The following is a 24,585-nucleotide window of genomic DNA, read 5'->3' on the forward strand; positions in this document are numbered from 1 at the left end:
GAAGAAGGGTGAGGACAGGGTATTTTGAGAGAGAGAAACCACGTTCACGTAACCTTCCTTGGCATGTACTACGTTTGTCCTGTTTTATTATTAGTTATTGTTAACCTCCTGCGTCTAGTTGATAAATCAGACCTTATCGTAGGATCGTAGGTATGTAAAACAGAAAAGCCAGCAGTGTGTTTCGAACTCAGTACACTCTGGCTTCGGGCACCCACTCGGCAGGGGGGGTGGTCTTGGAACATACCCCTCTTGGATCAGCGGTGGGGGGCTGCTGTACTTTTCTCTGCCAGGGTTTTGGGCCTCATCTGACAGAGTTATTCCTAAGTCTTTTATTGCTTTTGTTGTTTTAAGTGTGTATTTTGGGCTGTTGGTTACGGAGTATATTAGTTTCTAGAGCCGTGGTCACAAAACACCCCAGACAGCGTGGCTTAAAGACACATTCACTGCCTCCTGGTCCTGGAGGCCGGAAGCTGGAGGTGCAGGCACGGGCAGGGCCTGGTCCTCCCGAGTCCTCTCTCCTTGTGTGTGGTCCCTCTGTGCCTGTCTGTGTCCTGATCTTTTCCTATAAGTATCCTAGTCATACGGGGCTAAGGTTCATCTTACCATGTTTTAACATAATTACCTCTTTAATGTCTGTATTTTTGAGAGAGAGAGAGAGAGAGAGAGAGCACAAGTGGGGGAAAGGCAGAGAGAGAGGGAGACGCAGAATCCGAAGCAGACTCCAGGCTCCGAGCTGTCAGCCCAGAGCCCGACGCGGGGCTTGAACCCACAGACCGCGAGATCGTGACCTGAGCCGAAGTCGGACGCTCAGCCGACTGAGCCCCCCGGGTGTCCCTTCTTATTTCTGACTTTGAAGTAAAGGCTGCACGTTTGCTGGAGTTTTCTGGTAGAAACCCTTCAGCAGTCTTAAGTCATTGGCCCAGGATGGTACGTCCCTTGAGTGACTGAGCAGAGCTGCTGAGCCAGAGCGAAACCCGTGCGATCCCAGAGCTCTCCAGTCTGATGCCACACGGACTCTGGAGACTCTTGAGAACTGGACGCACGAGCTGAGCTGGGGGGACGCGGGACGAGGGGTTGGTGTCGCGGGAAAGCGGGGGGTGCCTCTCTCCTGTCCCGTAACCTCACGCCTCTGGATTTTGTGTCTCGCCCCGCGTCCCGCCGCAGACACCATCCAGCACATAAGGGACAGCAAGCACATCGTCGTGTTCCACAAAGGCCGTTACTTCAAGGTCTGGCTCTATCACGACGGCCGGCTGCTGAAGCCCCGGGAAATCGAGCAGCAGATGCAGAGGATTTTGGACGACCCCTCGGAGCCCCAGCCCGGGGAGGCCAAGCTGGCGGCCCTCACCGCGGGAGAAAGGTGCGCGGTGTCTGTGACCCCGGTGGTGCCTGGGGGCTGCGGGGACCCCTCGTGGTTCTCTCCCTTCCCCGGGGGCTCAGCCGGAGGACAAGTGCCTGTGGGCGACCTGCGGCTGGCGGTGGGGGCGGGGCCAGAGCCTGGCGTCCCCATCCGCGCTGGTGGGTCACCGAGGCCGCGCGTGCGCGCGGGTGGGCCTGAGTCCGCACGGGGACTGGGGCCCCCGACGGAGAGGAGTCAGCCTGTTTTGTGCCGCCGCGGGCGTATTTAATTTAGGACACAGGACAAGTTTAAACCAAGGCCTCCGCGTCAGGGATAAATTTCCTGCCACGTCTAAAGATCGTTCAGCGGCTTCTGTTTACTTAAGGAATTAGCTCGGAAACAGAGCTGAGTGTCTCCCAGCCTCGGCTGTGTACACATTGGGCTGGAGAAATCTGTGTCCTGGTGGGGACGTTGGCCCGTGCGTGGGGATGTTAAGCAGCATCCTCCCCCCGCCCTCCGCTACTCCCCCCTCCCCGGACACCGGCAGCAACCACTTAGTGGCAATGAACACAACTGCCCAGACTTTGCTCGCTGTCACCAGGGGGCAGTATTGTCCCCGGTTGGCCAGCACCGGCTTCCGGCGATGGGGCAGCTGCCAGGGCAGCAAGGTGGTGAGTGGCCCTTCTCGGAGAAGAGGAAGATGCCCGGGCACGAGCACGCGGAGGGTGGCAGCGGGTCCGACAAGTGGCAGGGGCGTCCAGGGAGCGCACTGCACAATCCGTGCAGGGAGCTGCCGAGGGGGTCGGCGACGCCGGAACACAAGGGGGAGAGGGTTCTGTGTGCCCGACTACGTTTGGGCTTGATTCTGCTGTTGAAGGGGCCACTAGGCACCCCGAGCACGTTTGCGAGATTCTTCTGGCCCAGGGGCTCCTGCAGGCAAGGGGGTCCTCCGGCAGGGACGGCTGGAACGGCAGCCTGAGCAGCAGGGGAGGCTCGGTCCCAGAAGCCCCGGGAGTGTTGGGTCATCGCTGGGCTTCGACGGGGCTGTGAGGAACGGCGGTGGACGGTCCGTCCTGGGAAACGAGCTCCCGTCCCACGTGCCCGTGAGCGTCATTGCGCGGGGTGGCAGGCGGGCGCGGTGCAGCCACGGAGCGGGCCTTCCTGGGGTCCCCCACCCCCCGCGGGGCTCAGCGGGCACCCGGCCCCGAGCTCCCCCATCTCACCTCCCGGAGCCCCCGGTGTAGACGTCGAGCGTGTCTGCCGGCCTGTCACCTTCCTGCCCCCTCGCACTGCACCAGGTGCAGAGTAGATGTCCTTGTCACCGTTGTCCCCTGGCAGACACTGACGAGAGCCGTCCGGGCCGGGGAGAGAAGAGGGCGGGAGACAGACCAGGTGACCCTGACCTGGAAGGGTGGGTGGGGCGGCAGACCTGAGGGGGCGCTGAGTGAGGGGCCCAGGAGCAGTCCGAGCAGCCACGGCTGGGGCGCCTCTCAGGAAGTGGGTGTCGCATCGGCTGCTTGTAGCTCCCGTGTGGCTGGTGGGGAAGAAGAGTCCCTTCACTTGCACTCCCAGGGGCTCCTCGTGTCCCGGGGGTGTCCCGGGGTCGTTCGCAGCACGGACTTGGGCGGGACTTGGGTTTGAAGCTCTCCCTGCCACAAAGTAGCTGTGACCACGTGTCTGTGCCTCAGTTTCCCCCTCTGAAAAATGGGGACGGTCGTGTTGACCAGGGAGCTAGGACAGGGACGAGGTGGCGGTCACACACTTGCGGTGACTTCCTCTCCAGAACTGCTCCAGGATGGGGACCCTGGTGCGGGCGCGAGGGGCGCTTTCTCGGGGTCACTGCCCCGAGGTGGCTGAGCTCACGGGCCAGCCTGTGTTCTTGTCGCACGTGCGACAGTTTGCGAACGGAGATGCGCGTCGAACTCCTGCCCGCAAACGGCACAGCCACCCGCGGGCAGTCGTACCCGCAAAATCCTAAGTGTGCGAGTCCCCTTCGATTCCTAGCAAACTGGGAAAAACGCTGTCATTTTGAACGTCACGGGTAAGGAGAGGTCCCTGCATTGCCGCGGGCTTACCTCCATTGAACTCTGATTTCAGAGTCCCCTGGGCCAAGTGTCGCCAGGCCTATTTTGGCCGCGGGAAAAATAAGCAGTCTCTCGACGCCGTGGAAAAGGCCGCGTTCTTCGTGACGCTGGATGAAACCGAGCAGGGGTACAGGCAGCAAGACCCGGATGTGTCGATGGACTCCTATGCCAAGTCCCTCCTCCACGGCAGGTGTTATGACAGGTACTGCACCTCCCCTCCCTCCTGAGGGACCGTAGCTCGCCTGCGAGCTTGGAAGGGACGTCACATGTCACCGCACCTGCCTCCGGTATCTCCGCTCTTCAGGAATAAGGCTCACGTAAAACACAACTCTTAAGGGGCGCCCGGGGGGGGGGGGGGGCTCAGTCGTTAAGCATCCGACATTAGGTTTCGGCTCAGGTCAGGATCTCGTGGTTCGTGAGTTCGAGCCCCACGTCAGGCTCTTCGCTGATGGTGCGGAGCCTGCTTGGGATTCTGTCTCTCCCTCTCTCTCTGCCCCTCCCCCTCTCATTCTCTCTCCCCTCCCCCCCAAAAATAAAGAAATAAACTTAAAGCACAACTCTTGACTTTCTTCTTTCCACACACACACACACACACACACACACACACACACACACACACAGCTTAAGCGTCAGACTTCAGATCCTAACCCCTTCTGTGCGTGACCACCCGTCATGGTAGTGGTGACAGGCGTGGCTGCTGGTGCCTGGGACCAGGCAGGGGAAGGAGGTGGACGGGGCTGACCTGTTGCTCGCTGATTGTCACCGTCCCGGAGCCTCCTGTCCCTTGTCTGTGAAGCAAGGTCCTGCCTGCCCTGCCCCCGGGGACAAGGTTTGGCCCAGGGCGGGGGTGTGCAGGCACGTGGCCTCCTGTCTCTTTGGCAATTGCCTTGTGGGCTGGTTCATGTTAGAATAACACGTTCTATTCTGCCGGTCTCCAGCGCACAAATGCTTACGTCTGTGTCTGATACAGAGAAGTGACTGGCCTCAGAGTCCAACGTGCACTCTTATCATCAGTCCACAGAGGTTCAGGAGCAACTTGTCGAGGGGCGGGGGCCCAGGAGCCCACCCAGAATAAAACATGTAATTTTTGTTTCCCGCAGGTGGTTCGATAAATCTTTCACGTTCATCGTGTTCAAAAACGGGAAGGTGGGCATGAACGCGGAACATTCCTGGGCCGACGCGCCCATCATCGGGCACCTGTGGGAGGTGAGCCTTTGCAGCTCCGGCTGGGATGTGGGAGTTGTTGCAAATCCAGACCCCAGACTACGTTCTATCGTGTGGTTTTCGTCTGATGACACGATGCTTCGTAACACGTGTGGGCACTGGAAGTCACCAGTAGCCCAACAGAAGCCCTTCGTGTCTTCGCCTCCTACAGCTCATGTTCCTTAGGTAGAAACACATTTAATGGGGCACCTGGGTGGCTCAGCCTTGGTTTCGGCTCAGGTCACGATCTCACGGTTCGTGGGTTCGAGCCCCGTGTCGGGCTCTGCACTGACAGCTCAGAGCCTGGAGCCTCCTTAAGACTTGGTGTCTCCCCCTCTCTCTCTCTGCCCCTCCCCTGCTCACACTCTCTTTCTCTCAAAAATAAAGAAAACATTAGAAAAAAAAATAATAAATAAGATGTGGTGTTGGGTTGGCCCTGCCAGTTTCTTTAATTTTTAAAAATTCATTTCTCCCTGAACCGTTTGAACTGTTTTCACTGTTGGCATGAATCACCGAAGGGAGGTTTTGCTTTCTTTTTTTTTTTTTTATGACTTTTTTTTTTTTAATTAATTTATTTATTTTGAGAGAGAGACAGAGCACAAGCAGGGGAGGGTCAGAGAGAGAGAGAGAGAGAGAGAGAAGGAGAGACAGAATGCCAACCAAGCTCTGTGCCATTAGCACAGAGCCCAATGCGGGGCTCGAACCCATGAACCATGAGATCGTGACCTGAGCCGAGATCAAGAGTCCGTCGCTTAACTGCCTGAGCGCCTCCCGGTGCCCCCAAGGAAGGTTTTGCTTACTTAACTCATCCATCACAGTTCTTGTTTAAAGAAATTGCTAAATTCCAGGGTTGTCAACAGTGGCCTTGATTCAGAAATTCTGTATTACTTGGGTCTGATGACGCTCAAGGTAATTTTTTTTTTTCCAATTTTCTTTTTTTTAATATTTATTTATTTTTGAGAGAGACAGAGACAGCGTGAGCAGGGGAGGGGCAGAGAGAAAGGGAGACAGAATCCGGAGCAGCCTCCAGGCACTGAGCTGTCAGCACAGAGCCTGACGCGGGGCTCGAACTCACAAACTGTGAGATTGCGACCTGAGCCAAAGTCGGACACTTCACCGACTGAGCCTCCCAGGCGCCCCGATGGAAGTGCTGACGTTTAACTGTTCCTGTCAGCTGACAGAATGGCCTGTGGGTCCAGGGACTGGACGGGGGCCCCAGGGGCTCCCTGCGTGGACGGGATCTGACCTACTCTCTTGTCTCGGAGGCCCAGGCCAAATTAGAATGAGAGCTAGCCTAACTGTGCCAAGCCAGTTAAGAAAAAATCAGGTCAGAGTTGAATCCATTTTGCTGTCCATTGTATTTCTGAAATTTCAGCATGTTGGACACTCTGGGGGCTCCGATGCAGAGCGGCTCAGACGCTTGGCGGGTGTTTTTTGTCTGTTTCTTTGTGTTTTGCCTCCCCCGCTGGGGAGCTCACTGAGTGCTGGGATTCCTCTTTAAAGAAATGTTTTTGTTATTGTTGATGGAGATATAATACGCGTCCTACGAAATTTACCTCCTTAAGGTACACAACTCCCTGGGTTTTGTGTTTTACAAAGTAGTTGTCCGGCCTTCACCATTACCTAATTTTAGCATATTTTCATTCCCCCCCCCCCCCCCCCCCCGCCCCATCCCTGTCAACCACAAATCTACTTTCTGTCTCTGTCATTTTGCCTGTTCTGGGCATTTCATAGAAACAGACTCCTACAACGTGTGGTCTTTTTTGTTGTTGTTGTTAAGGTTTTATTTTATGATTATTTTTTTTAATTTTTTTTTTTTTTTTTTTTTTTTTTACATTTACAACCAAGTTAGTTAGCATCTACTGCAATAATGATTTCAGGAGTAGAGCCCAGTGATTCATCCCCTACGTATGACACCCAGTGCTCATCCCAACAAGTGTCCTCCTTACTGACCCTTCCCCATTTAGCCCATCCCCCACCCAGTATGCCTCGAGCAACCCTCAGTTTGTTCTCTGTGTTTGAGAGTCTCTGATGCTTTGTCCCCCTCCCTGTTTTTATATTATTTTTGTTTCCCTTCCCTGATGTTCATCTGTTTTGTCTCTTAAAGTCCTCATATGAGCGAAGTCAGATGATATTTGTCTTTGACTGACTAATTTCACTTAGCATAATACCCTCCAGTTCCACCCACGTAGTTGCAAATGGCAAGATTTCATTCTGTTTGATTGCCGAGTAATATTCCATTTTGTGTGTGTGTGTGTGTGTGTGTGTGTGTGTGTGTGTGTGTATCCCACATCTTCTTTACCCATTCATCCATCGATGGACATTCGGGCTCTTTCCATACTTTGGCCGTTGTCGATCATGCTGCTATAAACATTGGGGTGCAAGTGTCCCTTTGAAACAGCACACCTGTATCCCGTGGATAAATGCCTAGTCGTGCGATTGCTGGGTCGTAGGGTAGTTCTGTTATTAGTTTTTTGAGGAACCTCCATACTGTTTTCCAGAGTGGCTTATGATTATTATTATTTTTTTTTTTTTTTAATTTTTTTTTTCAACGTTTTTATTTATTTTTGGGACAGAGAGAGACAGAGCATGAACGGGGGAGGGGCAGAGAGAGAGGGAGACACAGAATCGGAAACAGGCTCCAGGCTCCGAGCCATCAGCCCAGAGCCTGACGCGGGGCTCGAACTCACGGACCGTGAGATCGTGACCTGGCTGAAGTCGGACGCTTAACCGACTGCGCCACCCAGGCGCCCCTGATTATTATTTTTTTAAGTAGGCTCCAACGTAGGGCTTGAACTCATGACTCTGAGATCGAGACCTGAGCTGAGATCAAGAGTCGGACGCTCACCCAACTGAGCCACCCCGGGGCCCCATAAAGATTTTATTTTTAGGTAATCTCTACACCCAACCTGGGGCTTGAACTCCTGACTGTGATCCTGACCAGCCCACAGGGTCCGTTTTTCTCCCGCTCCTGGAGTGGAGATAGGAACGGTCCCATTAGGTGGCTGTGCCGAGGGCGTGAAGTCCGCACACCCCGGGAGTGGCTCTTGTTAACGTGTGAATCGTATCTCTGTAGAGAACAAGGATCCGTCTCCGTCGGATGTCATTTCAGATACGTCTTACGTAACACCGTCGGCCACGATAATCTTCTCTCACTTGACATGTGTATCTTTTCGTTTGCAACAGTACGTCCTGGCCACTGACTCCTTTCAGCTGGGTTATGCCGAGGACGGGCACTGCAAGGGCGACCCCAACCCGAACATTCCGTACCCCACCCGGCTGCAGTGGGACATCCCGGAGGAAGTGAGTCCGAACGATCCGTCACCCGGGGCGGGGGACGAGCTTCAGCTCTCACAGCCGCACTGTCCACGCGCACTTGGTGGGTGTGCGCCAGCCCAGCTGAAGACCACGGACACTGAACCTTGTCCGTGCGGGCGTCTCCGGGGGGCCGTGGGGCTGCCCCAGCTCCTGCTGTCTCAGGGGCCCCGCTAGGTAGTTCTTCCGCTTGAGGTTTCGGCGGAGATGGTCGGCGACGTTTCCAGCTCGGACCTCGCTAGACGTCACAGTGAAAAAGTGGGAAACTGAGTCCCTTCCTCCAGGGTTGAAGTACTCCAGATCACGCCCTTATAATTTTTGTCTCTTCAAGATTCTCAGGTGCACTCCACTCGCTGGAAGGAAGCGTTTGGGGGGAAGGGATTTTAGGGGTGGAAATAGCACATTCCAGTTCCTCTAGTCCGAGCAGGAGTTCCCGGGCCTCAAGAAATAACTGCCGAAGTAGAAAACACCACATCTGGTGCTGTACCCCAAGCATTTGTGTCCCCGGGCCTGGGGTGTGCTCCCCAGAGAAAGGTAGCCTTTGCCGAAACGTGTCAGCTGACCAAGTCGGTCGGCATTTATTTAAAACGTGTCCGTAGATTTCACTTTTAGAGCCTTTTTAGCTTCACAGCAGACGTGAGCGGAAAGTCCGTTGAGATCCCTCCTGTCCCCCTTCCCCGACCCCACACGCACACAGCCTCCCTCACTACCCACGTCCCCGCCAGGGCCGTGCGTCCGTCACAGCCCGTGAACCTGCACCCACGTGTCACCGTCACCCGGAGCCCAGCGTCGCCGTGGGGGTTGACTCTCAGTGGTGAACGCATCACTGATGAGCCGGGTGCGTGGTGACCTGTGTCCACCAGCACAGCATCCCAAGAGTCGTGTCGCTGCCCAGAGACCTGTGCTCTGCCTGTTCATCCCTCCCCGCCCCCCCTCCAGCCCCCGGCGACCGCTGATCTCGGCCCGGTCTCCACATCTTGCCTTGTTCACGATGTCCTGTTTGTGGAATCCTGTCGTACGTGGCCTTTTCAGGCTGGCTTCTTTCACTTGGTAACACGCATTTACGGTTCTTCCGTGTGATTCCGTGGCTCGGTCGCTCGTTTCTATCGCGTGGTTGTACCACAGTCCGTTTCTTGCTTTCAACTGGTTCCTCGGTTGCCGCGATGGGTTTCACAAAACAAAACTCGGGCTGTTCCAAATGGCCTTTGGGGTCCCGCTCGGACCAGGAAGCCCCCGTCTCCTACCGGCGTCCCTCCTGCCGGGGCCACCCCGCCGCTGGTCAGTGAGCGGGGTGCCATGTTGCTAACAAACCACAGCTGCTGGGTAACACTTTGGAAAGAGCCGAGAGGAAAACGGGGTGTGTTTTCGGCACCAACCCTGTGGCTTCGGGGTATGTCGGTAACCCCTCCGCCCTCCCCCATTAACTAAAACCTCTCTCTCCTTTCCCTCAAGTGTCAGGAGGTGATCGAGACTTCCCTGAGCTGCGCGAACCTTCTGGCCAACGACGTGGATTTCCATTCTTTCCCGTTCCACACCTTCGGCAAAGGACTCATCAAAAAGTGCCGGACGAGCCCGGACGCCTTTGTGCAGCTCGCACTCCAGCTGGCGCATTACAAGGTACGAGCCTGGGATTTTGTCGCGAGCCCTCAGGGGGTCCTGGACGCAAACGTGCCCAGGGCCGTCTGCCCCGTGGGTGGGGAAGGCCAGACACCTGTCCCAGGGGGGCAGCCGCTGGCGCGGAACACAGCCTGCTGGGTCTTGCCCACGCATCCTAGTCCAGGGTCTCTGCCACCAACAGGATGGGACGCCTGGTGAGCGGAGCCCCCTCTCGGGTGGTAAACTCAGGAAAAGAAACAGATGTGGGACAGCGAGGGATAATGTTGACCGCGGATAAACTAGAACACATAGGCCAAAACTGTACTTAAAATCGACTTTCCTGTAGTTCTTTTAACGTTGATTTATCTTTGAGAGAGAGAGAGAGACAGAGCGTGAGTGGGGCAGGGACAGAGAGAGAGGGAGACACAGAATCCGAAGCAGGATCCAGGCTCTGAGCCGTCAGCACAGAGCCCGACGCGGGGCTCGAACCCACGAACCACGAGATCATGACCTGAACCGAAGTCGGACGCTTAACCGACTGAGCCACCCAGGCGCCCCGACTCTACCGTAGTCCTTAACAGAGATGGTCACATCTTGAGGCTTTCTTTTCCCAAATAATGTACTCACCCAAAGCAGTGGGACAGAAGCACAGCCATAGGGGAGCTGAGCTCTCTGTCTGATGGAGTAAGTGACTGAAAGATGATAACTGGATCTTAGGATTAATGAGCTTGATTTTTTTTTTAAAATTGATGAACACACATTGTCCATAAATATGCAGTGTCAGGGCTTTCCAATACAGAGGTTTTCCTAAGGGAACACTCGGTTCCACAGTAACCCATTTGAACACAACTGGATGAAATGTTTTCGGCAGCAACAGAAATTAGTAAAGCTGACCCAAGATAAGGCAAGAAGCTGGAAGGAGGTCAGTACCCAAGGAAAGTCAGAGGTGGGTGGGACGCCTGGGTGGCTCAGTCGGTTAAGTGTCCCAACTTTGGCTCAGGTCATGATTTCACGGCTTGTGAGTTCGAGCCCTGCCTCCGGCTGTCTGCTGTCAGCACAGAGCCCTCTTTGGATCCCCTGTCCCCTCCTCTCTCTGCCCCTCCCCTGTGCTCGCTCACTCTCTCAAAAGTAAACCAACATCTAAGAAAGTCAGAAGTTGGAGAGCTGCCTGAAACGTGACTGTGCTTAGAAGCAGCTGCGGGGCCATGACAAGCATAAATTCTAGGGGCTTCGGAAAGGGAGGAGCTGCCTGGTGGGTTCCTGGGCAGGACCCTTATCATCAGTGCGTCACACATGAGCAGGTGAGCTGGCTTGCCTGACATCGCGGCTCACAGTGGCGTGGCTGAACGTGGACCCAGGCAGGCTGGTTCTGAAACCCATGCCTGAACGGGATGGATGCAAAAAAGACCAACGTTGCTCGTGAATACAAATGCAAAGAAAAAAAAAAGAACTCTAAATAAAATAGTAGCAAATACAATCTACCAGTATAGGAAAAGTACAGTCACCAGCAGCAGCTTATGGTCCCAGCAACGAGGGGACGGATCGGTCTTAGCAAATCTGGTAGTAGATTAAATCGCATTATTAGATCAGGGGAGGAACCAGACAGTCCCCTCGACAGATACTAAAAAGACACCAAACACTGTCCATTCCTGACGACAGCTCTAAATAACAGGGACTGTTTCCTTAACGTGATCAATACTGTCGCGTATCAGTAGCCAGCATATGGCTTTAAAGGTGAAGAGGTGAGTGAGTCACCCCGTTAAAATAAGGGTGAGCTGCAGCCGGCAGCTTCGCTGTCCTCGAACTCCTTTCCGTAAGCGCGGTCAGTGCAGCTGACGGGATACTTGGGCAGGGGGACCCTCACAACATCCTCTCGGGAAGAGCCAGCAGAAAAGCTTTTACGATTAAGACGAACGCTCAGAGCGGAGCTTGCTGCGGAGTCTACGAAGCCCAGTATCTTCCTTGTCGAGCCGTGACGGCCAAGCAGAAAATAGAGCAGGCGGACAGAACGGGAGCAGAGACAAGAGTCTGGGATCCGGGCGTGTGTTCATAAAGCAGGTGGGCCGTTGGGGGGAGGAAGGGCCCAGAGCCACGGAGAAGATAGAGATGGTCTCCGAAAGGGAGACAAGGCTGTGGTTTGGGATAGAGAAGCTTGACCTCATAGAGGCAAATGTTCCCAGTTCACACTCCTAGTGTGAACACAGTCTGAGGTCCGAAGATGATTTGGGGAAGCTTCGAGTTCGTCTAGAAGAGCTGACGTTTTGAGAATCACCAGGGACGATCCGAAAAGGGTACACGTAATGAGGCGGACGCTTGTTCTTTCGAAGTCTACAGTGTAGAAGTTGGAAGAGCGCAGTAATTGTCACGGTGCCATACTGCTTCCGGATAGTGCCACGCAGTTCTCTATGGCAAAGGTGGGATTTAACATCGGTGGGCGGGGATGAATTAATTAGCGAATGGAGTTGGGGAAATTGGCTGGAGGGTTCCATTTGGGAAGAAAAGACAGAGCCCGGGAGGAAAACAGAGTCAGAGCAGAAGTGGGTGGTTCACGAGAACGGAAAGCTACGAACAGTCAGTGGATGCACGTGGACAGTCTAATCTTGCCGGGAATCCAGAAAGTGCAGTGTAAGGAAGACTGAATCTTTGTGCCATTTGCAAAGGTCTTCCTTGAGTTCCGTGTTTGTGCAGGGCAATTTAGAAAGGGACGTTCGTGCACAGCAGTTGGGCTCATAAAGCTGGAAACGTGTCGTGAACGCGTAACTATTTCCCTGGCAAATTGTGCCTTGCGAATTGTATCCTTCAAGGACAGGCTCACAAAGGTCAGCTTAAACACACCCCTCGGTAAAAATTGGAATCAATCTGAAAGCTTATCAGGGTGAAACCTGTTAGATTACGGTATTCTCGTACCATGGACTGTCACGTGACTGTCGAGTGATGTCTAGCATATTCTGTGAAAATGCATGGCTGTGGGGCACCTGGGTGGCTCAGTTGGTTAAGTGTCCTACTCTTGACTTCAGCTCAGGTCATGAGCTCACGGTTCGTGAGATCGAGCCCCGCATTGGGCTCTGTGCTGACAGCTTGGAACCTATTTGGGATTCTTTCTGTCTCCCTCCCTCTCTCTCGGTTCCTCTCCTGCTCTCTCTCTCTCTTTCAGGAAGGGAGGGGGGGAGGGAGGGAGGAAGGAAGGAAGGAAGGAAGGAAGGAAGGAAGGAAGGAAAGGGAGGGAGGAAGGAAGGAGGGAAGGAGGGAAGGAAGGAAAGAAGGAAAAGGAAGGAAGGAAGGAAGGAAGGAGGGAAGGAAGGAAAGGAAAAAGGAAGGAAGGAGGGAGGGAGGAAGGAAGGAGGGAAGGAAGGAAAGAAAGAAGGAAAAGGAAGGAAGGAAAGAAGGAAGGAAGGAAAGAAAGAAAAAGAAAGAAAGAAAGAAAAGAAAGGGAAAAGAACAAATATGTGGTTGTGAAACATGTGAAAGTTTGAAAGCTGATAATTTATTACGGTGATCTTCAGACTTTGGCCCACAGGCCACATCCAGTCCGTGACTTGTTTTCACTCGGCCCTTGGGCTAAGAATGGTGTTGATTTTTAATAATTGAAAAAACAAAACAGAAGGATAATATGACATGTAAATATCAATCGGAATTTCAGGGTTCACAGGGAACATGTTATTAGCACAGTCACTCCTAATCTGGATGTCCTGTCCACGGGTGTTTTGAGCTGCAGAGGGACAGCCGGGCCACGTGGCCCACAAACACGTGATGTTTGCTCCCTGCGCGGCACAGAAAACGCTTCCCGGCTCTGGCTTTGTTGTATGCAGAGCCTAGAAGGGATGGATGGAAGACACAGGCAGGCGGTGCTGGGAAGGTTGATCTCTGTTTTCTTCTATTGTGCCGTGTTCGCGTTTTCTGGGCGTGTAAATTACTTTTTCAAAGCGAGAGATGACTTGTTTTCGGTACTTCTATCTGTTCTTTGCCCCCCGGCTGGAAGTTACCAGGATTTCATCCTCCACCCTCCCACCCATGTCTGTTTTTCACACCGCACTCAACCTATTAAGAACGGTCCGCGTATTAAGATGACCTATTAAAAATGCCAGGCAGCTCTTTCCTTTCAGAAGTTCGCACGTGCGTGCTCGCTCACGAAGCAGTTGCTGTGTTAGGGACGAGCCTCTTCCTAGAGACCCTCCTCTGCTCAGCTCTGAGCCTCAGAACTCGCCGTGGCTGCGTGTGACTCCAGATGTCCCGCGTGTCCTGGGGTTCTGCTCCAGGCTCTGAACCTTCTCTGCGCCCTGGACCCCGTAGGCAGTTCAGGAAAGCCTGGGGGAAATCCCCTCTCAGAATAACTTCTATAAAGTGTTATAAGAAATACTCAGGGGGCGCCTGGGGGGCTCAGTCGGTTAAGCGTCCGACTTCGGCTCAGGTCATGATCTCGCGGTTCGGGAGTTCGAGCCCCGCGTCGGGCTCTGCGCTGACAGCTCAGAGTCTGGAACCTGCTTTGGATTCTGTCTCCCTCTCTCTGTGTCTCCCCCGCTAGCCCTCTGTCCCTCTCTCTCAAAAATAAATAAACATTAAAAAAATTTTTTTTTTAAAAAGGCAATACTCAGGGTTACGAAGGTAATCTGTTAATTAAAACGCACGTGAATATTAAACGTAAACTTGCGGTGCAGTAAATATAATTGAGCACTCGATTTTGAGCAGCAAGTCCAAAGCTAGTGTAGTTTTGAAGTAGTGATAAGCATAGATGATATTTTGGCATATCTGCAGCAACCATAATTTGTTGCGCAAACAGCTATGATTTTCTCTTCCAAGTCACAGGGGCCGTTCATAATGAGTGTGGTTGGTTGGCTGTGCTTCTAAATGCCGTATTTCAGTTTGAGGTTGGCAGAAACTAAAATGTATCTATTTTTCCCTTCCGAGTGACCACGTTCCCAAGGTTAGTAACCATTGGTCTGGTCCCTGTCTGCCCTTCCGACCTTCTCTATTGACTCATTCAGGCTCATTCACTCAGCTTTGGCCACGCTGGTCTTTTTGCTGCCTGGCAGTATGTCAAGCTTGTCCCTACCTCAGGGCCTTTGCACTTGCTCTCCGCTGGTAATTGCTGTTTCCCAGAGGCGTGGTTGGTGAGGTCTCTGCCCAAGTGCCCCCGTCTCCTATTTAAAACAGCCGCCACCCCGTGGCCCTTCCGTCACCCTGCGTTATTTCTGTTCGGTGCACCTGTCACCGTGTTACGTTATATATATCACCCGTTTCTCCCGCTAGAACGCTTGCCCCTTGAGGGCAGGGACACAACCCGTCTCGTGCCAGGAACGCGGCAGCCGCAAGGAAGAAGCATCCGCAAACGAGTCATGACTGACTGAATGAACACACAGGGCAGCGGTCCTGTCTTTAGTCTGTGGCTGTTTGCCTCCTGCTTTGGGGGTCCTGTTTATTTTTCATTTAGACGCTAGAGGTGAAAAATCCCCCCGAGTGCCACCACCAGCCTGAACACTGAGCCCGGGGCAGCCGTCCCAGGGTGTGACAGGTTTGTGTTCCTGCCCCGTGCATGTTAGTGTCTTCACAGACTTCGGGTCCTGCTCGTTAGAAACTGGAGGCGTCCGCGGGGGGCGAGCGGCCGCTGTCCCGGGGGTGGCAGGTTGAGCGGGGCTCCCGGCGTAACCCGGCTGGAGACCCCGAGCGCACTGACGCTCGATGCGTTTGCCGAGACGTTTTAGGGGGTCGTTGGAAAAACTGTGGGTACCTTGCATGGCCGTGCTGACCACTCACGATTGAAGTTCAATGTTGGAAAGTGGGCCTCACAGAACTCGTTGCGTCGTGGAGCCCAAGCTAACTTGTGTTAAATGACTAAAATGCCACATTTACACTCTTTGCCCGGATCTCCTTTTCATCCTTCCCTCCTCCCTGCCCGCGGCTGGATCACGTGCCCCTTGGCGCCCCTTGGAACCCGCAGCTGGGCAGCGAGTTCGCTGAAAGGCGTGTTTGCTAAGATCACCGGACCCCGTTTGCTTGTTAATCTTCTCTGTACCCCACGTACACCAGCATGGGGGGCAGCGTGGAAGCCTTCCGTGTGGGCAAGTGCCAGCCACCGAAGGTGGATCGTCACAGGCCTCCTGGCCTGTGTGCCCCACCCCGTGGCCTGCTCGCCTCGTCTCTTCGCAGGCAGGACTGGGGGAGGGACAGAGCCCCAGAGGCCACTCACAGGCACGGCCCGCGCTCCGGGAGGCTCAGCCTGGACTCTGGCTCTGGGTTTGTGTGACATTGTCAGCTGGTCGCAGGGCCCCCTCCGTCTCACGTTGGGGTCACCCGGGCCCGAGCGCCGGCGCTGTTGTCCGCTCAGGAATAATTTGGGTCCACAAAGTGCCGTTGGCCGCTTTCCCGTCCATATTGGGAATCGGCGCGTCCTCGAGCTGGCCTGGCGGCCACGGGCACCTTGCAGGCAATTTCCTCCCACGGCGCATGCACTTCTTGGACCCCGTCCTTGTGCACCACCTGCCGCTTCCCCCTGGAGCCCCGGCCGTGCCATCATCTGTCCCTTCCAGGGTCTCCGCCTCTGCCACCCCAGCCCCCTTGCGGTCCCTGACGACGGCGTTCCTGGACCCCATGGGGCCTCTGCCCGTCTTGCCCTCCCCGTCCCCTCCCCTGGGCTTGGTCTCCCCGGCCTGTTGCCGTCCTCCCCGATCTCGTCCCGTGGCCCCAGGCACAGCAGAACCACCCCCGGCTCCGGCCGGCTCTCCGCCCGCTGGGCCCCGCACCCAAGAGGCTGGTGTGGCCGGAGATGAACCCCAGAGTGCTGGCTGCTTCCCTTCACAGCGCTGAGTGGCTGACTCTGGCGGACCCCCGGGCAGCCACTCTCTGTTCCGCGCCTCCTCTCTCTGGCTCTCAGCGCCTCCCTCCCCCGTCGGCAGGCCAGCCTTCTTCGTGGTTCACTAGAAAAACGAGAGCATCCCAATGAGACCTCAAGACCACGGCCGCCCCCCTCTGCTTCGTCTCCCCTCCCGCCCCGGCCACCTGCCCTCCTTCTGGAGGACATCACTCCTCACCTGTCCCTTCTTAACTGGGTCATCATCACCATCGTGCAGACATGGTGGAATGTTCCCTGCCAACACCTTGTGTCTTTTAATAACTTGCCCGAACATCTCCTTGCCCCGTGTTCCTCCCATAAATGTGTCTGCACTTGGGGTGGTGGGGCGGGGGGGTGCGTGAAGCTCAGGAAATCGTGCCATGGCATCGGTTGCACCCGGAAACGGAACCTGGGCTACCCAGAAACTGACCTCCCACGCCTCCAGCCCTTTGCAAAGCTAACGACGTCTCCGTCTGCCTGCTGCACAGCCCCGTGTGAATGAAGACTGACGTTGACTGAAAGCTAAAGCTGACCGTCACCTTGTCCCTTCTTGTGCATCAGAGTCCGTCCGCCTGCCCTGCCTCGCATGAAAGTTCTCTTCCTTTCCCAGGACATGGGCAAGTTTTGCCTCACGTACGAGGCCTCCATGACCCGGCTCTTCCGAGAGGGGAGGACGGAGACCGTGCGTTCCTGCACCACGGAGTCTTGCAACTTTGTGCTCGCCATGGTGGACCCCACCCAGACGGTAACGTGGCGCCGGGCTGAGGACGCCTTGGGGCTGACCCGCGAGCCTCTGCAGGGGGAGCCGTGTTCAGCTTCTCCCCTGCCCTCCTTTCAGGGGAACCGGGCGTGGTCAGGACGCGCACAGAGAGGTTAACGTTTGTGTCCCTTCCGTAACGTCTTACAGCTTGGACTCCCTGAGTCTAAGTTAGACGTGCACCCGGCGCGGGCAGGCCTGGGAGTGGGTGCGGCAGGACAGAACAAGGGGCTGGGTGCGGACGCGGGGACCGGGCCACGGGAGCCTTCTGCTCGGGGTTACGGGAGCCCGCTGCCCACGCCGGAGCTCCCCGCCCGGGCCTGGGGCTCCGGTTGTCCGTACGCTGCCTTTGAGAATCTGGCAGTGGCCTGGGAACCGTTAGGGCAGTTCGTTTTCGTAGCCGAGGATCGGAGACTCCGGTGAATTCCATAGGCTGCTGGGCCACACAACCGGGACGTGGCCGAGGCCAGATCTGTGCCCAGAGCTCAGGCGTGCACTGCTGGTGGCCCGGGAGACATTGGCCGGGGCCCTTGCTCCGCCCTCGCCCTGCCTGCCCTGTCCTACTCTACTCTGCTCCGCTCCGCCCTACTCTGCTCTGACCTGCTTGCCCTGTTCTGCCCTACACGGCCCTGCCCCGCCCCGCTCTGCTCTGGTGAAACTGTTCCAAAGGCTTCTGATTCTTTGGAAGGACATCAGTAGGCACGAGCAGGGTGACGCCGGGCTGGCTGCACACAGGACCACCATGCCTCTCCTGTCGTGCGCCCCCTGCGGTTTCTGAGCCGCCCTTTCGGTGGCACAAGGTGGGGCTTCTGCCCCGGCACGCCCCTCCCGAGACCCCCGTTTCTCGGGCCGTCGGACCCTTGGAGGGAAGGGCCGTTGCTTGCGTCCCAGAGCCGACTTAGGCACCCCCCCCCCCCCCCGTCACAGCTCGCATCTCCCCACCCCTCCTCGCTTAGGTTGAGCAGAGGCTCAAGTTGTTCAAGGTCGCCTCTGAGAAGCACCAGCACCTGTACCGCCTGGCGATGACTGGCTCCGGGATCGACCGTCACCTCTTCTGTCTCTACGTGGTGTCCAAGTACCTGGCCGTGGATTCCCCCTTCTTGAAGGAGGTGAGTGTGGCTGCCAGCGGCCGCTCGGCCAGGCGTGCCGGCTACCCCTAGACTAAGTCGGTGCAGCCTTGCAAGTGGGACGGGGCCTCACAAACGGGCGTTCGAGCTGAACGGTCATCACAGTGTCAGATCCGAGCTGTGCTTTCAGTGCCGTGTCCCTTCAGTCCCCAGGAATACTTGGTGTCCCATTTAACCCTCCTGACCCCCCCCCAGATGCCAGTGACCTCGAGCACAGAGCATGGAGTGATGAGCTCTTGTATGTATCACCCTCATTCGTAATGGAGTTTATTTTTTATTTATTTATTTATTTTTTTTAATATATGAAATTTATTGTCAAATTGGTTTCCATACAACACCCAGTGCTCATCCCAAAAGGTGCCCTCCTCCATACCCATCACCCACCCTCTCCTCCCTCCCACCCCCTGTAATGGAGTTTAATTTTGAGCTATAAAATTTAATTGTTAGCAATGCCGTGTTTAACAGGCAACTCGAAGACTTCCTGTGAATTTGCTTCCGGGCAGCACAGCCCCCTTTCCGAATCTTAGTTAATGTATCCGCCCCCTTTTCTGCTGGTGCTGCCCATCCCCCAACCATCTGGGTGCCCTCATCTGCCCCAGGCCTTCTCTGCACACATACTGCCCCCAGACAGCCAGGCCTTCAGGGCCGCAGACCTGTGGCGTCCGTGACCACCCAGACACCGAGCAAGCCTTTTCCTTCTCCAGTGGGGCTTCCTGTCTCAGGGACAGAAGAGGACGGTACAGGGAGAAGTGTCATGGGAGAGACGCCTGGGTGTTAAGCATCTGACTTTGGCTCAGGTCATGATCTCACGGTTCATGGGTTCGAGCCCCGCACCGGGTTCTGTGCTGACAGCGTGGAGCCTGGGGCCTCGTTCAGATTCTGTGCCTCCCCCTTTCTCTGCCCCTCCCCCGCTCGTGCTCTGTCTCTCTCTTTCTCTCAAAAATAAATAAACGTTAAAAACATTTCTTAAAAAAGCGCCATGAGAGAATCTCCTTGTCCTCAACAGGTCTTATCAGAGCCTTGGAGATTATCAACCAGCCAGACCCCTCAGCAGCAGGTAGAGCTGTTCAATTTGGAGAAGAATCCAGAGTACGTGTCCAGCGGAGGGGGCTTTGGACCGGTAAGTGACTGAGCGTGATGTACACAGAGCTGCAGGTCGGGGACAGGACGCGCCCTCCCGTCCGCCTCTGCTTCAGGTCTTCCGGAACGTACCACGCGCCCCTCCTTGCCTTGTCGGGCACCGCTGTAGAGGAATTCTGCAGATTGTTAACGCAGGCGTTAATGCCAGTCTTGTATGGAAAAAATGTTAGTCCCGTTTTCACATCATCTCCTTCCCCGAGGTTCAGCTGAAACTTGCCTTGCTCTGTAGGTTGCGGACGATGGGTATGGGGTGTCCTACATCCTCGTGGGCGAGAACCTCATCAACTTCCACATATCTTCCAAATTCTCCTGCCCTGAGACCGTAAGTACGAAACAGGGCCCCCTTTTCTAAAGACGGGGTGTTTTTACGGCCTTCTTTTTAATTTGACAGAAGTGTTTTTCCTCACTTTGATGGAAAAGACCAACTGTATACTTTTACGTGCCTTGGACTTTGTTTCAAATAAATGAATTTAAAAATTCTCTTAACCTAAGTTTTTCAGTTGATTTAATTTGAGAGAGAGAGAGAGAGAGAGAGAGAATCCCAAGCAGGCTCTGTGCTAATAGTATGGAGCCCGATGCGGAGCCTGAACCCACGAACCATGGGATCACGACCTGAACCAAAACAAGAGTGGGATGCATAACGAGCTGAGCCACCCAGGCGCTCCTCTCTCAACCTAATTAACTGAAAAAATTAAAACAAAATTTTTTAATGTTTATTTTTGAGAGAGACAGAGTGTGAGCGGGGGAGGGGCAGAGAGCGAGGGAGACACAGAATCCGCAGCAGGCTCCGGGCTCCGAGCCGTCAGCACAGAGCCAGACGTGGGGCTTGAACTCACAAACTGTGAGGTCATGACCTGAGCCGAAGTTGGACGCTTAACCGACTGAGCCACGCTGGAGCCCCCTATCCTTGTCTCTATGCTTCCTTTCCACGTGGAAAGCAACGCCTGAAAGCAATGCCAAGTGCCCTGTTAGCAGAGAGGACTGGAATTCATTTATTTATCGTGTTTTATGTAACGTGTTGCCATGAGGGGTGGCCTTCCAGCAAAAGCACACCCGCACACGCACACGGCCGGTTATCTCTGCGAACCCTCAGCACGTCTTCAGGACGCGTGACATAGTGATGAAGCCATAAAGTCAGAGCTTCGAGAACTGGCAAAGAGGAATGTTTGCAAGGGGCCGTTTGTAAGTGGCTCACGGTATGGGGATTTACGCGTCGTAACGTGTGTTTTCCCGGTTTTTGTTTTTGAACGCCAGGACTCGCATCGCTTTGGGAAGCACCTGAAACAGGCCATGACTGACATCATCGGTTTGTTTGGGTTCAGCTCCAACTCCAGAAAGTAATCCCACGAGAGCCACCGTGAAGGAAAACAAGCTCTGCTGATAAAAACCAAATGAAAAGTAGCTGTTGCTCCTGATTATAGCTCGGGGTGAAAAATCGCTCAAGAAACCCAGAAGTTTTCCTTCCCGCCCGGGGTTTGGTGGTGTTGTTTGTTTCCTAGAACAGCCTTCTTCACCCTGTGAAGTATAATCCCACTACTTCCTGGCAGGTCCTGACTTTGGGAATGTTTGATAAGGTGCCCCCCTCCCTCCCCCCCCCCCCCCCCAGAAAGTTTTTGCAGCCACACTGCGTTTCTATATGGGATAAAAATCTGGTTGAGCTAGTTAAGGGACTAGTGGGGTTGTGACTTCACCCGTGGGAAATGACAGTGGCACGTTTCCTCGGTGGGGACCAAATACCTGGTCCTTAACGGGCATTTACTTTTTATCGGAGCTTTTTTTTGTGCAGAGAGAGAAGCGTTCCAGGCAGAGATGTTAGACTGTTCGTAGTTGACGCGTGTATAATGCACTAATGGAAGCCTTGTGCTTTGGGAACCAGTTTTGTGTCCCTGTGGGTAGTAACTCTGTCCTCGTCTGGCTTGGTAGTCTGTGTGTGCCTCTCCGTGTCTGAAGCGAGTTAAGCATCCCGTATTCTGTAGTTTTTACTGACCGTGCAAGTCTTCAAACCCAGTGCCTTAAAAACGTGAGGCCCTAATGAAAGGGAGACCGTAGGAAAGATGTGCTCTGCAAACCTTCAGGTGGAATGGTGAGCATCTTACTCCTTTCTCGTTTACGGAGCGGATAACCCTGTAAATAAGTGTTTCCTGTGGCTTCCCTACCCCTAGAAAGACCCGTTTCCTTGGGAGGGTAGCTGGCCTAGAGCCCTCTCTTCGGCCCGCCTTCCTTGCATCATTAAGCGACAAAAGAAAGAGTGTGCGTGTGTCAGAAACGGGGAGCGAGGGAGATCATGACCATGTCTGCCGTAGTCACTGAAGAATAAAAAGGTACAGGACGTGCCTCGGGATTACTGCTTCCCCGGGCTGATGGCAAGGAGGGCGTGACGTTGACCACTGACGAAGGAAAAAAAGCTCAAGAAACGGGAAGAGTGACCTCAGAAGGGTCAGGACAGTGCAGCACCTGGAGGCCCCGGGTGTGCTTTCTAACCCCACCTGGGGAGGGAGGACCCCTCTCCTTGCCAGCGGAGATGCGGGGAGATGGGAACAGGAGGCCACGCCATCTCGGTGACCCGCCATGAGTCACCGGTGACAGGTGCTATCCTTCGGGTGGGGAGTGCCTTTATGGAGAGAGTCTGATTGACCAAAAAGCGATTATGCACTGAATCGTCTTCCGTATTTAATGTAACACTTAAGGATCATGGAATGAAATAACCCACTGCCTCTGGGCAGTAGTGACAGGCTCAGCTGTCCCGTTTTTAAAACTGTGTATTTATTTTTCTGACCACTTTGCTCCGGTCGGGCTTGCTTCTGTAAAGAGTTGTGCACTCCAGTGATACAATGGCCAGGCTGAACTGTTGGAGGAGACAGGGCGCTTGCTTGCAGAGCACATTTATTTATGTATATGTTTTCATGCAAAATTCCCACCTAAATGGGCCAAAGATTTTTTTTTTTTTTTTTTTTGCTCTTAAAAGCAAGAAGAAATGAAAACAGGCAAAAAAAACCACAAAAAAAACAAAAGCAAAACTAAGATGAAAACCAACAACTATGATAACCCTCGGTTCATCTGTGGTTCACAGTCAAGGAGGTGGGGGGTGGGGACTAACGCAGTCTGCCCCCGGGTGGGCACGGCTTCCAATCAAGGGGGCGTCGGCGACTGTCAGAGCCACCTAAATCCTGCACTATTGACCTGACAAGTCTGCATTCCCTTCGCGTTCGCATGTGAATTTGAATGTTGACCCGTAGCACTTAATACCTATTTGGGCTTGTCTCTCAGGTTTAAATATTTCCAATGTAATTACCTGTCGTTAACCAGCGCAGTTATCAATGCAATTTTATATTTCCTGAAAGAAAAAAGAGTGGGTTTTTAGTGTACGTGTTGCAAGGAGAAGGGAAGAGTATTAATGTATTTAATTTAACGTGGAATAAGCCATAGTCTTTTCTTAAAGGAGCTGTGGTTTGAATTTGTTACCTTGGGCTGTCCGTTGCATGTAAATACAATATGCTCTTTTGGATGTAAATCTTAGAAATGCAGGATGAATGTTATCATTAATAAAACATTAATCCCAGTCTTTGTTTCTGGCTCTTCCCTTATGTTGGTAAGGAGGCTATGAGTCAGGGACGAAGGAAGAAGTCAGGCCCTGGAGACAGAGGTGAGGGGTTTGTGCCGATGGCCTGGCTTGGGCAGAGTGCACATCACAAGATTCACAGGCCTCGCTGAGAAAGGAAGCTGCTGTGGGCCGTGGGTTTCTATTCTTCATCCCTTTATGTGTTCCCTTCCCGCCCCCACGCCTGGAACAGTGTCCTTCGTATAGTAGGTGCTCAACAAGTATCTGTTCGGTGAATGCACGAATTCGTTTTCTCAGTAGTCTTTATTGAGTGCCTATTGCGTGCCAAGCTCTGCTCGCTAGAGCGGGGGCCCCACCAGGTTCTGGTGGTGGTGGAGATTGGATCCAGTGGGGGGAGGAGAGAACCAAGACAGCCGTTCAAAGGATCCTTGGAGTCCCAAGGCAGACGAGAGGGTCATGAGTAGGGGGACGTAGCTGGCTCAAACAGGAGGTGGAGTTGGGCCCGGGCCTGAGGAACAAGATGGCTCTGGCTTTGGCTGACCCAGCCGGGCCGGCATTACATCTAGGAGTGTTCCAGAGCTCCTGGGTCTTTGAGTCTGGCTGGCTTGTGACTCACACAGGTGGCTGCGCACGCCTGATGATCAGAGCGGCTCGATGCGAATGTCACGAGAGAGTGAAGGGCAGGGCCTCACGGGCTGATGTGCTTGGTCACAGGCTCTTTGAGCTCTTCGCTGCTGTTCGCATCGGCTGCCTTCCAGATCCCTACAGTTCGGGAAGCCCCACTGCGTTCTTAGCCCTGCCCCGAACTCCGCTGAACTTCCTCGTGATGTGACTATTTCAGCCATAAAATGAGAGTAAGCTCATCGACACATGCCCGTGTAAGTGAGGCCCTGGAGAGGGCTGGAAAGATCCACAGCCGACTTCAGCATCCCCTTTGGGGACTGGCATGGTGCTTAAGGAAACTTCAGCCCCATTTGTAATGTTTAAATATTTCAGTAGGAGAGATTATGTATTATTCACTTAAGGAAAAAAAATCTACCTTAATTTTGATCTGAACAAGTCAGACTGGTCTCAGGGCCTCAGTTTCTCCCTGTGAGCCTGGCGCTGAGGACCCCGGGAGCTTCCCCGGCCCTCACCCCGCCCCCCGCCCCGCCTCCGACCTCCCACCCCCGCAGCAGCCGGCCCCGCCCCCTCCTGACGCACCCGCAGCTCGGCTCCGCCCACGCAGTGGCCCCGCCCGCCGCTGCCCCGCCCCGTTCCCAGTCCCAACCGCCAACGGCCACGGGCACGTGAGGGGCCAGCTCGCCCCGCATCCTGGATCCGCGCTCCCGCAGCCCCCGCGGCCCCAGGTGCGTTCCCCTGAAGAGGCCTGAGCCCGCGCCCCCTCCGACAACTGAAACGTCAGCCGACATCGATATCCCCGCGGTCCCCGGGCCCGGCCTAGGGGTCTGCAGGAGGGGAGAGGGACCGTGGGTCCCCTAGTCAGGGCCTCGGAGACCGCGGGGCCCCTCCCGGGTCAGCCCCACGGGGACAGGGGTACCTCTCTCGGGCCAAGCCCTCGGGGACGGGGGTGCCTCTCCCGGGTCAGCCCCTCGGGGATGGGGGGACCTCTCCCGGGTCAGCCCCTCGGGGATGGAGG

The 24,585-nt window shown here is 54.8% G+C and overlaps 2 protein-coding genes across 5 annotated transcripts in view; both read left to right on the forward strand.

Annotated features, from left to right (window-relative positions):
- The window catches only part of CPT1A (carnitine palmitoyltransferase 1A), a 56,279-nt gene extending 33,333 nt beyond the window's left edge, over nucleotides 1-22,946 (forward strand). For both annotated transcript variants that reach the window (XM_086676669.1, XM_086676670.1), the window contains exons 10-19: nucleotides 1,165-1,360; nucleotides 3,437-3,625; nucleotides 4,524-4,629; nucleotides 7,813-7,929; nucleotides 9,394-9,558; nucleotides 16,974-17,108; nucleotides 18,077-18,229; nucleotides 19,254-19,367; nucleotides 19,617-19,709; nucleotides 20,642-22,946. In XM_086676669.1, the coding sequence (XP_086532795.1) occupies nucleotides 1,165-1,360; nucleotides 3,437-3,625; nucleotides 4,524-4,629; nucleotides 7,813-7,929; nucleotides 9,394-9,558; nucleotides 16,974-17,108; nucleotides 18,077-18,229; nucleotides 19,254-19,367; nucleotides 19,617-19,709; nucleotides 20,642-20,728 (1,355 nt within the window). In that variant the 3' untranslated portion in view covers nucleotides 20,729-22,946. The remainder of the gene's footprint in view (nucleotides 1-1,164; nucleotides 1,361-3,436; nucleotides 3,626-4,523; nucleotides 4,630-7,812; nucleotides 7,930-9,393; nucleotides 9,559-16,973; nucleotides 17,109-18,076; nucleotides 18,230-19,253; nucleotides 19,368-19,616; nucleotides 19,710-20,641) is intronic.
- A 1,232-nt stretch (nucleotides 22,947-24,178) lies between these two features.
- The window catches only part of TESMIN (testis expressed metallothionein like protein), a 38,292-nt gene continuing 37,885 nt past the window's right edge, over nucleotides 24,179-24,585 (forward strand). Inside the window, exon 1 of one of the 3 annotated variants that reach the window (XM_086676674.1) lies at nucleotides 24,179-24,295. The gene's annotated coding sequence lies outside the window, so the exon portion shown is untranslated. The other 2 variants (XM_086676675.1, XM_086676673.1) reach the window with 2 other exon arrangements.

The sequence above is a fragment of the Puma concolor genome, chromosome D1 (genome assembly GCF_028749965.1).
Source record: "Puma concolor isolate L17-30 chromosome D1, mPumCon1.1.hap2, whole genome shotgun sequence".
Lineage (NCBI taxonomy): Eukaryota > Metazoa > Chordata > Mammalia > Carnivora > Felidae > Puma > Puma concolor.